At 41.7% G+C, this 12,325-nt stretch overlaps 1 protein-coding gene across 1 annotated transcript in view; it reads right to left on the bottom strand.

Moving 5' to 3' along the window:
- The window catches only part of T265_07041 (hypothetical protein), a gene marked incomplete at both ends in the record, with an annotated part of 42,372 nt that overhangs the window by 14,500 nt on the left and 15,547 nt on the right, over positions 1-12,325 (bottom strand). The window contains one exon of the mRNA XM_009172465.1: positions 5,801-6,022. Coding sequence (XP_009170729.1) covers positions 5,801-6,022 — 222 coding nt within the window. The remainder of the gene's footprint in view (positions 1-5,800; positions 6,023-12,325) is intronic.

Raw genomic sequence — 12,325 nt, forward strand, 5'->3', positions numbered from 1 at the left:
TGTTCTGATACGACTGATGTACAACAGTATTTTAGTCATGTTGGTTCTTGTGATCCACAGTATCGGTTGGAAACCTCGGAAGGTCTTTTTCAGCACACTGGGAGACGCAGTTTGACGCGTTCAGAATATATATCTCACATCTAGGCTGATAAACATTTGCTGCAACGCATCACCGGCACCGTCCTCTTATTCCCCTCTTTGTCCGTTTGTCGATTTGTCCATGTGCTGAAGTGTGTTCAGACGAGATTTGAACGGATCACTCACTTGTACCTATCTTTCGTTGAAACAAAAACGCAGATTTGGCTGGAGTCTTCGTTGTGAGAGAAATGCCCCTGACGTCCGCGTGACAAAAGAGATGCTGAAGTTTTTTGGTTGAACTTCCAGGACTCTTTGCACAAGGTGAACATCATGGAGTATCTGTGTTCTTTGCAGTCCTGAGTCTGTATCAGCTACTCACCATTAAGCCAGGCAGCACAGATGCTGTCATCATCGGTCGCCAAACTAATGGATGAGATGGGACACAGTCCTGAGCAGAGTGAGTCGTTTGCCATTTTGCCAAGCGACGCGAAAACGGTTCGCCTAGCAATCAGAGACGGGGTACTGATCAAATTCCGATGGCCCAAAATTTCGCCTCAAAAGAACACACGCCGCAGATTCTTGCTGATTTGTTACGGATCAAATGACTATTTTATTGGTTTTCAAACCTTTCCAATAAAAATTTCGTCATGTGGGTGAAAGAAGCACCGCACATCTGTGTTGTCTTCAGTGAGAATCATCACCAGTAATTATTTTGACGAAACTCTAAGGTATTTCGAACCCGTGATCTACCAACGCGTACTTTGGATACTTAATCATTCGACTTGCAGGCAGCGTGATTGACTTCACCCGGGATGAATAAGGCGCCACTCGTCTTTTAATCATAGAATCCATATTACTTGGTCTCGTTGCGACTGGCTCATCGAGTGACGATTTCCCGGAGTAAAAGTTGACTGATCGCGTGAATTGTTCTTCCATTGAGCTACTCAGAGTTTGTTGGTAACGTGCGGAGAATTGGGGATTATCAGTAAAAGTTTCGTTCTGAAAGTGAAGCCTATATATACCATAAATCCTAGAAGCAATGTACATCCTTACTGTTGATCATCATCAGTGCATTTGATATTTATCGGCAGTGTTTTCTTGACTCGTTCATGTCATTCATGAAGGCCTACTTTGACCCCAACCGACAAAATGGGATAGTTTAATGGTCGACTGGACTATCCCGCAAGGTTTCGTTCTTAAGAATTCTTGTTTAGGATAACACAAAAATCCCTACCGTGATTCACACACAGTTGGTACCAGCCCCTGCTTCAACTTCATCTGCATAAGACCGTTGGTTTGAAGCCGGTCTCGTTGTACCTTTAATCTCTGCGCATACTTGCACCTCATTCAACATTGAACCCCGAAATCCCATTCTAGACCGCCAGCAAAAAAGTGCTATTTACATCAGCGCGTGTTGTTGATGTTGACTGCTGATTTATGGGTATTTATAGGAAAATATTGATCATACAACCCAGAAACGAACAAGGCATTATGACTTTGTGGCACTACCCGCCTTGACAAGTGAAATTCGTACGATCCTCTCTATTGTTCATGATCACTGCACCACCTTATGTCTATGGACGGAAAATACAGGTTAGCTGAGTAACTGAGGGAATATAGGTTCTTTGTGAACCGACGGGGAAGTTGACCTGCTTCCAAATGATCCAAACTCTTCAGAAGTAGCGGTCCTGATCACTTCCTTGCTTCGCTCCAGGCTTTCAGGTATAGTGAGCCACTGTAATAACAGTGTTCAAAGCGTGAAAACTGTATGAGCTAGTTTAGTTTCGTGACGCTTGATTCCCTCCGTTGGTTTAAGCATATAATATATTGTAGAATCAGCGTCATTTCGGATAAAAAACCTGAGAAATATGACACAAATTGGAGGTTGCTGACTTGAACATTGGTCAAACTCCCACTTCATGGGATAGCCTTCGGCCCCTGTGGAAGTTATTGCGTTCACCCAAATGAATCTTATTTCAGTTAGTATCCAAATACATTTTGCAGGCAGAGCATGTAGTGACAATGTGTTCACGCACCGTTGACCTGAACAGTTAGCCTCTGGGGAGTCAACAGGCTACAGACGTTGCGGCCACACATTCGATTTAAAAATCAGCATTAATTAACTCTGCGCACACACAGCTGAAACTAAAACGCAAAGCACATCAAAAAACAAAACCACCTGTCGAATTCTAGCTAACCGCCTGATTCATCCCGTCTGGTTTTTTTGTTACTTTGTGCAGGCAGCCAAGACAGACGTGATCGATCACGAAGAAACAATGCTTAAATGCACGGATGCCACAAACTGATACACTGCCAGAGGTGTGGTAATATTTCGGTATCTTTATTAAGAAGTGTCAGGGAGACCTTTCTGCTTCCTACTGTTTTCTGTAGTCCAGGAGCACTTGCAAAAACTACTGCACTACAGAAAGTAGTCACTGATAAGCGTCAATTTTATCAGGCTAGTTGTCTGGCCAAATACTGCTGGAATTCTCGTATGTTTCTGATCAGTGAAGACGATTTATCTGATGGGGAAATTTTTGAAGTGGAGTGTTTGTACAGTTAAACCGGGATTTTACGTTTACCACCTGGAGTTATTTTTTCGTTATTCTGCGGGTGCATTTTATATATATGAGACCACTGCGACTGAAACTTACTCTTGCTTTTTATTCAAGGCCATTCGTTTGACCTACTGTTTTAACCAACCCACCTGAATATGAAAGAATGCTTTGCTGATCATTTTGAATAGAACAGTGGGGAAACAACGTTAGACGATCATTATCATTCTGTGCCATCTGTTTTGCCTGTAATTGACGGTTCACAAGACGCTTCATTATATTCTGGGTTAGTAAGCTTCAGTGAAATCAGCATGACTCAGACTCAGGATACTCTGTGATCTCAGCCGCGTGTAGTAACGAATCGACGATGGAGGCCCAAGAAACCCAAGTCCATATGGTCTGTCACATATGTAAGTGAGGACAAGATGGCTCCAGTCAGAATTCCCTCAGAAGGTGACGCCATAGACCGCGTAGCGTTTGAGACTGCGGTGCCTTGATGACGGAGCCGAAGACGGTGAACCACTCAAAAATGTGTATTTTGGTTCTTTCACATGTGTCGCAACGGTTAGGAATGTTGGTGTCACTGCTTTGTCCAGATCGGTTTGCTGTGTTATGACTGTTTGACTAGCTTTGATTACGAAAGCCAAGTAGCAAAAGGCTTAGTTCGCCAGAGCATTTGGTTGGTCAAAGTAGGCAAATCAGTTTGAATTAAAGAGTTCGTACTACGTTCATGTGCAGAACACACTTCTAAGCAGCAGCGCTTTTCTTCCGTCGTTGCACAGTTCTAGGACCAGTCGCATGACAGCCCATTGATTGGAAGATATTCATCACAGTTCATCGCCTTGTATTCCTCGGATTTGTAAACATTACCTCCTGCGGCAAAGCCAACAAGTGTCAGAGGCCATCATCAAGTTTTAAACTGGAAAACACATGTAGCTAACAGTTCAGTCTGAGGGAGTCACCTAGGGACTCTTTCCTCAGCACCGTCACAGCAAGCGGCAATTGTGTTACACCTCACTTGTTCCGTTTTTCTGAGTGTCACAACCGACAGATTTTAAAAAGCTGTCAACAATAAGTTATCCATAGGCGCTAAGACATTTTACAGGTTGTTCCACTTACGATGGAAAAAACTCTGTGGTGCCACATGACAGATATCAATGACAGAAGTGCATGATTCCTGATTGCAACATGATTAGGCATGTTGCTTTTGGGGGCACAAACGGGTAACTTGATTGAGCCAAATAAGTTGTAGTATTACATATCTTAAAGCTTGATAAAAGTCGCTCTAGTGACACATAACTTATACCGCATCACAGGACCTTCTCGGCACATATCATTTCTAGCTAGACAGTCAACACGAGATCACGTGCCGTGAGCTGTAATCATAGGATGGTGGTGCCATATCCTGTCTACTTAAGAATGACCCAGACCTTGTGATCAGTTATCCAAACCTTATGTTGCTCTGCTACTAACCGGTAGGACGAAGATGTGACCTTAGCAGAAGTTCGTGAGATGCGCACCACTGTTGTTATCAGCGGTGATTCGTATGGCTTCCAGCGGCGTCGTTGGACATCAGTTCCGTTATCAAATTTTCATTAATCAAGTTCCTTTGTGTTTTCGTTAGCGAACGGCTTGTAACTTTTTAGTCTGTTTCCGTTTTCAAATGAATTGGCTATGTGATAAAGCACCATGGAGCACTCCACATTTGTTTCTTCCTTACTGGAAGCGCCTTACGATTCTATGGATAGACGAAAACTGGGAACCGCCCTGAGATATGTATGAATATTCTGTCATTCAGTTATCGGCGACTGATTGGTACATAGCACTCAGACTCATTTCGTTTTGCCCTCCACTTGGTACAGCACTTAGTCTCATTTCGTTTTGCCCTCCACTTGAATTTCGCGACATGCGATCCATACTCATTAGGTACCATTAAAGTGCTCACGGTTGTCTGCCCTCAACTCAACTACAACAGCTACGTCTTTCAATGCCCGGATGTCTGTTTTCTTTGAACTGTTTTTTTACTCCACACTGGACGCCTGTATTACTGCACCACAGTGGACCACTGGCGCCATTTGCACTCAAAGATTCCCACTTTGGAAAAAACAAACCATCCCCATTTGCCAGTAAAATTCCACATGCTATGAACTAACAATGGGAACCCGCTTTCGTCAGTCAAGCATGCCGAATGAAACCGCAAGTTTCTTCTAGAGGGAATGTAAAACATTAGGTTGCGCGGTCGGTCACAAGCCTAGATTAGCCTTATGTTATAACGGCGCCAGTACTCACAAAGGCTGTCCAAAAAGCCGAGAAGGCTTCTTTAAAAACGATAAACTTTGGGAACCTTGCTCTACTGCAACTAGTTATGGATAATAAAACGAAAGGGGTGACAGAACTCTAATGGATGATATTTTGAAAGATCAACGGACGACTATGGTCAGTTTGTGAAGGGGACATTCAGCCGATGAAACGACATGCTTGAGTGGTCTCCCTCGAGGCCTTGACACTAGCAGTGACTACTAGCCCATTTGGATCAACATCTTGAATGTATGCTTATCCTACTGAATGATCCGCAGCTAACAAGCTTTCCAATATTCAATTTTCAAAAATATTCACAAATTTCTCCTGACATTCTGAAGTACACAATTCTTTAATGTTTAAACCATTTTGTTCCAGAGATTTCCTCAGTGTTTTTCTTCCAACTTATCCGTCCAAAGTTCTTGTTTCTCAAAGTGTCAGTTGAAAGCCCAGGTTTTCTATCCAATCCAGGTTAGCTTTACGAGTATCCAAAAAATACGGAGCTGCTATTGACCCAGCCTGATTTTGGGCGAGGACTTCTAACACACATGTCTATATGACACGCGTAATGTCAGTCTTGGTATTTGTTTCTGTTATAAAACATGGGGATGTCATGAAATTTTGTGGTGGAATTCGTGCCACACAAAAGCCTGTGACCTACAACTCAAAATGTCCGTGTGTCTTCAGTTGTCACCCAGAACACCATGAGTTCTAACGCTCCTGAATATTATAGGGATCTTATCCGATGATTATTATCAAAAGAAATGCTTTTATGAAGTTCATCTTAGATGACGACAAAGCTAATCAGTAAAAGTTTAGTACCTCGGTTCCAATCACCGGATCATTCCTAACAAAAATTTTATACCTACCAGACGTTTCTCTGGATAAATTATTCGCGGTGCATTGTCATTCTCGTCATCCACCATAATGTGGACTATTGTGTGCACATGATTGCGTTCAGCGATCGGCAAACCTGGTTTATCACCCACGGGCTCGCCATCGGTCACTGTTACCACGAATTTATACGAGGCTTTCCGCTCCCTGTCCAGCCCACGCAAGGCAACATGCAGTTCACCAGTATGCTGGTTGAGCTGAAATAAAAGATAAAAAATACAACCGCTACATAACTATGAAAAGCCTTCATTCATTGAAATGTCAAGTTAGCATAACTGATATTCTGAAGGCAAAACCTGGCTGATGGTCCTGAAAGTGCATTGAACCCATTGCAAATTTGCACAAACAAATTGATGGATGGACACGATCTCATTAGTGAGGCTTCAGCGACATTACTGATTAACATTTGTTTATCTGGCATCAATTCTTTGAGTACTTTGGTCTGTATCACTTTAGAATATACTGTTCAAAGTAATTTACAACAATCCTGAGTTTAATCTAGTAGAATAGCGTTGATTGTTATATTTCTTTCTGAGAGCGACGAAAAAGTGCACACAATCCAATGAAGAAACCAAATCACCTCTACATCTACTGCATATTCTGTAGTGTAGTAGGTTGCAGACGATTTTGTAGGTCGGACCAGGTGGTTTCTTTCTCTTACGAATGGTATCGTGCAAACCTTTGAAAATTTCGGTCTCCATTTGAGTGGCGCTTCTTTGAAATGTTCATCTTTCGAGAAGAACTAGTTTCTTGTTAAATTGAAGTAAACTGGCGTTCTTCTTAAGTGCTTTTTTTAAAACTTATATAACTCAATCAAAAAACACAAAGAAATAAACAGAGTTAAATGCAATCTTTGAAACCTTAATATTCACTTTTCAAACAACACTGAATGATGAAGGTTAAAGGCTTCAGTGTGATTTTTTAGCATAATCACTTCCGAAAGTCAATTGACTAGGCTATCGTCGAGCTAACGGATGGTAAAAATAGTGACACCTCATGTCACGTATTTACAGTCGAAATACACACGAGTCCCGCCACAGCCAACCCTAAGATACCACCAGACAAACATGACAGTCGATCGTCACATTGAGCGAGAGGCCAATATCTCATGGTGCGGGAAAGTGGGAAATCCATTTTTTGAAGAGTTGTCTAGTAATTTGCGTATGAAGATGACACTGAGAAGAGAGTCAAATGTGATTCAACTGGATCTCTAAAAATTTAAGTAACATATTTGTGTCAGTGTAATTTCAGTCGAATGAGAAATTCATGGAGTAAAATGTACCGAAACGTATTTTTATGGACCATTTTGCTCCCATTTTCTTCAAACATGTGTAGACCGTTTGCAGTTGTTATAAACTCGTTCAATACGAGCTGACTACTGATGAATCTTCTGAATACTTATTAAGGACTTTAGCATTTGATCTAATAACAAAAGACAGATGCATTTGGATCACAAGAAACTGAGTCATATGAGACTCTTTATCCTCATTCATACTTATCGAGCTGGTAAACAGGGGTAGCAGTTTCATAAAGCTGACCAAAATATCACACATTCGGCGGTGAATCGAGACCAGAAAATCTGTTTGAACCCGAAACAAGGAACCAAACGTCACAACTAATTCAAACTTTAGTTGTTTAGTTGCTCTGCTTCCACTGTCAAAACCCATTAGGCCGTTGTACACAATTCTGTGCTGATCACAGGCTTTGACCGGTTGATTTAGTTCACATAAAAGGGACGTCATTCAACCAAACGTATCGACCATCTGTTTTTGCCCGCGTCTCGCCTCTTACATGTTCTCAAACAACCTTCACGTAGAGCACTAGTCATCTGGTTTTGTAACTGCAATGCTGAGCAGGTAATTCACCAAGCCAGACATAAATCATCTGCCCGTACGAGTCAAAAATCATAACAATACAACACAGCTGGTACTGTAGCCTAGCACGCAAGACTGTTGGGACTGAGCTATATGCCTTTTTGATTCCATATTCTGACTTGTTGTCCCCGGTGTGTTCCGCCGATTTAATCATCATAGAAATTTTACCAGGTATTGGTGCATAATTGTTGTAGAACTACTAAGAATATTTCCATGGTTGTGTATGTGACTTCCATGTATGTCGTGTCGTTGTGCAGAAAAACTGGTATACCGAGCAACACTGATTGTAAACTTATGCAGTAACATTGAAATCCACTTCGTTTTGGAAGTGATAACTGCCCGCACACAGGGATTAACCGGATGGGTCAGCTTGAAGAAAGTTTTACCGGTGTGGTTTATTAGATCCACCATCACCCATTTTAGTGGCGTGCCCTTGAGTAAGTGTGCAGGATACAACAAATACACATTGGCAGTCAACAGACCATATTCGCATGAAAATGGGTTTGACGGTCCTGCAGGGAGATGGATCGTTATTCAGTTGTTCTGCTGAAAACAATATTGTCTCGCCACTACAGAAAATATGTACGTCTAAACGTTTATCACGCAATAAGCCATGCTGAGACAATCTTTCAGTTTATTTTTTCAACCCATGTTACTGTATGCTGCTTTGTCATCTTGTCTAGAGGCGCTTTCCGTTTGCGTTGGTTTTCTTTGAGGCGGCGATATAGTCATCAAGATTGTCCAAAGTGATCATCACATTATTCTGAACAACAATACAACGTAAACACAAATACACGGGTACCCTCGACTGGATCTGTAGCTGAGCTGTGTCCGTTAGCTCCGTGCCATTTTGTTCCATCTCAGTGGACAAACAATCCCACTCGAATAACGCCAAACTATCTGTCCTCGGGCAAAGGCGGTCAGGCTGCTGCTTAGCAAGTCGGTTTGAGGTGTGATTGGCGCATGGGCATCAGAAAAACGATACAAAAAGGTCCTATATATCTTAAAAAAGATATTCAGGAAATATTTGTAAGGTTTTAACAGGATCAGTGAACGTGAAAGACGTGAACACTTAGGACGTCTTGAAGACCACGTTTTGGAAACCAAGTGTGTATCTATGTTAATCCGCGCTAACTAACCGGTTCGGCTGTCCATATCTTAAAGGTGTTCGAGTTCAAATGGAAGGACACAGAAAGCATGCTCAACGACACCAATGACTACATTTCGTCTTACACTCTATCTTATTCATTCATTCCTACTATTACCACTTCCTTTTGAGTGTACAGAAAACTTCCGTTGAGTGTCACACTGGTCTGGGTTGTAACCATGAATGTAATCATGGGTTTGGGGTACCTTGATGATATTAGTTCGCACACCAAAACATTTTACAAAATGTAACGTAAATAGTTTGCGTAAAGTAAATGAACCGACAGCGTCTTGCATGCGCGGGCGCATTTAAACTCAACTCCTCAGTTAACTACTCACCTTTATCGTTCTAAGAGTCTTGTTCTGACCCCACTTAAAGCTGTCCAATCAGTCTTCACCACGGAATAATTTTAAATATGCGGTTATTCGAATCCTTGGTACTTTGGCATTATCAGGGCGTTGTCACTCTTTGGTTTGTTGAAACCACTCTGATACATGGCTTGCACGAATCCTGCTTTAATGTATCCCACCGAAAGTGTCCCTATTTTAAAGATGTACATTCGTATTTTTCAAATCTCATTAGGTTCCCAGGAGAAGATGCCACAACATCCATGCTTAGGTCCACCGGTTCATGTGATACCGGTTCCTGTGGCCAGTCTGCAGATGCACTTCCTCCGGAAAATGTTGCCCTGTACTCACATTCAATAAAAGATTTTATTGAACATCGGTCGTCTTAACGTTAGGCAAACCGATACGAATGTACCAATGGATGAACCGATCTCGAATGAAGTTCCCTTACGTCGTTGGAGTAACGATATCATTTTCCTTAAAGAGTTAGAGGTAGAGCAACCGATAAGAGTTTATCATTAGTTCATTTGGCTGTATGGTGAATAGTTGGAAATACAACGGCTGAGTCGATCGGTGAGCTTGGAAATTTTGTTGCAGACGTTCAGTCGACGTGGTATTACCAGTGCATAATGTTGTAGTAGTCCACCGATGGGTAGGCTGCGTAGCGTTGCATCCGCGTGCCCATGCGTTCTGCTAGCCCGACGGTGAACATTACCTATGACTGGTTATTTAGATGGTCAGTTACGCCAGCTGGTCTATTAGCTTATGTTCTCGCTGGTTGACACACGGCATATTTTGAGCTCGATCACTCCAAACTGCAGTCGACTCCATCGGCTTACCCGATAGCCTGGCGTTCCACTCGGGTAGACGGTCCCTTGTTATTCTTCGGCTAGTTTACTTCAAGTTACCTATGTTCATTGGTTGAATTTGTTCGGAAGTGCCAGGGGTTTTCAAACACTTTTTGCGCTTGCATGCAGCAGGCTCTTAACGTTTTGCTTATGAATATCAGGGACAGTGTTCCCTACGCTTGTCATTCACACCAAATGACCAGGATGGAGTTACCACAGCATGGTATACATCCGGTATTTCATTACGATATAATGACAGTTGAGTACCAGAAAATCAAGAGCATCTTGTATCTCATTGATTCTCTTACTAGTATTTAAAGCATTTCAAACATCTTACAACTCGGCTTCGTGCATGTGAAGTTTATCGCAGTCACTAAGAATGGGGGGAGTTTGATAATGGGTTATCAGCTCATACACAAATAATCAGTGGTTAACTTGGACGTACCTATGACCCATTTGTTTTCAGTCAAGTACCATACTCTTTATTAGCCTAGACATTTGGCTGTTCAGAAATAGTGGAAAAATGAAACAAGCACGCCACTACAAAGATAACATAATTTGGATTACATCAAGTTCAGATAAGGAGCAGCATCTGTTGAAGAGCAATTCGTGTGGCGGTGACCCAGTGAAAAATTGTACTGACTAATAGCGTTATTTAGGCTACACTGAAAAACCATCCGTGGTAATTCAGTTTCGGACCTACCACCAAATTACATCCCAGATGCGGTTTCGATCTAGTTTAACCAACAGCAACAACTCAAATTTTGGCTGCACCTGGATCGGATCGCACGTCAGAACCGTGCACTCTTAGTTGGCATACTCCCCTTGGCATACTTCCTTTCGTAACCCGTGAACTGGCGCAATGCACTGATTTCAAAACTGCTGATTTACATTCCAGAGTTAATTCACGCGGGTCCATTATCAGGTGGTTAGTTTGCGAATCAAGCTGATAAGTTCTAAATATCTGCACCCTTCGCCATTAAAATAAGAAGTTTACTGTTGGAATCTGCAGCCAGAGGTGAACATTCCTGGAAACGGTAATATCTGCCCACTCACTCGAAAGGGTTCGATGGAGCCACCATGGTATAACTATTCTTAACTTTTCTTACTAACAAAGACTAACTAAATTTGTTCGTTGTAAAAGGCTAAATGCAGATCAGGCCTGCATTGGGTTGTACTATGTCACAAGTAGATGATTGTTTGAGGAAACTCTGTTTAGGGCATTGAATGACACTTTACGTATCTTTCACGAGACTGTTTAGTGCAATAACTGACGGTTTAGGTATCTTTCACCAAAGTCAAATTCATGTCGCTGTTTGTATATGATGCGAAAACTGTCAATTTCCCTCTAACCAAGAGACTAGAAAATAAACAACCAAGTCTACTTCATGAGATTTGTTTATCCCATAGGGGCATAAATTGTTCTATATGGTTTTTGGTTCATGTCTGTCCAGAGTATACTATATGACGGCAAAAATTTGTGGTTAATGCATCTTTGGGAATATTGAAAACTAAAGCCTAACTGCCCCAAGAAAGTACTTCATTTTTATTCACGAAATAGACTTTCTAAAACGTTAGTGGTGAAAAACGTATTAACCAGTTTAGTTGAGCGACCCTACTTCAGACGGCGTGCATATATGGAAAAAACTGAATATTTTGAACATGTTTTTTCCGTTTCCATGCGAAACGCGGACAGGTAGATCATGGAATGAATAAACAAAAATGTTCCCTTGGAAGAAGGCGACATTTTGTGAATAAGCGATGTCAGCGGGTGGATGAATTATTATAGGAAAAAAATTAAATTCCTAGCAATTTTGTTCAGCTTCCGCGGAACGTGACCATCGATCTTCCAAGGTGATTCAACCAACTACAATAGTATTGATTCGCGATATTTTTGTTTGTGTGTAAACTGATTTCTTCGTTGAAACCACAGAAAAATTATTCCAAAATGACCAGTAAATGTTGCCTTACCGTTTTTTGGATACCACAAATCTTAGAAACCCAAGTACTGCCATGTAGGAGTAAACTGGAGAAAAGTGGCGAATCACAGGAAATTACGTCTGCTACTGACTAAATATGTTTCAGTGATTTGGACTTGATAGTTTGATAATAACCCGATAAGTCAGGTCATATCGGGAAGTGTTTCAACTTGTAACAGGGATAAAAATCCGAGGATGGAGGCCTGATGCATCTAAGTGGACAATAAAACGGTTACACTGGTCCAGAAAGTTTCTGGTTGAAGGCTTCAGTGTAAGCAACCGACGTTCCAAATATGGTTTGTGAT

Source organism: Opisthorchis viverrini, assembly GCF_000715545.1.
Source record: "Opisthorchis viverrini unplaced genomic scaffold opera_v5_158, whole genome shotgun sequence".
NCBI lineage: Eukaryota > Metazoa > Platyhelminthes > Trematoda > Opisthorchiida > Opisthorchiidae > Opisthorchis > Opisthorchis viverrini.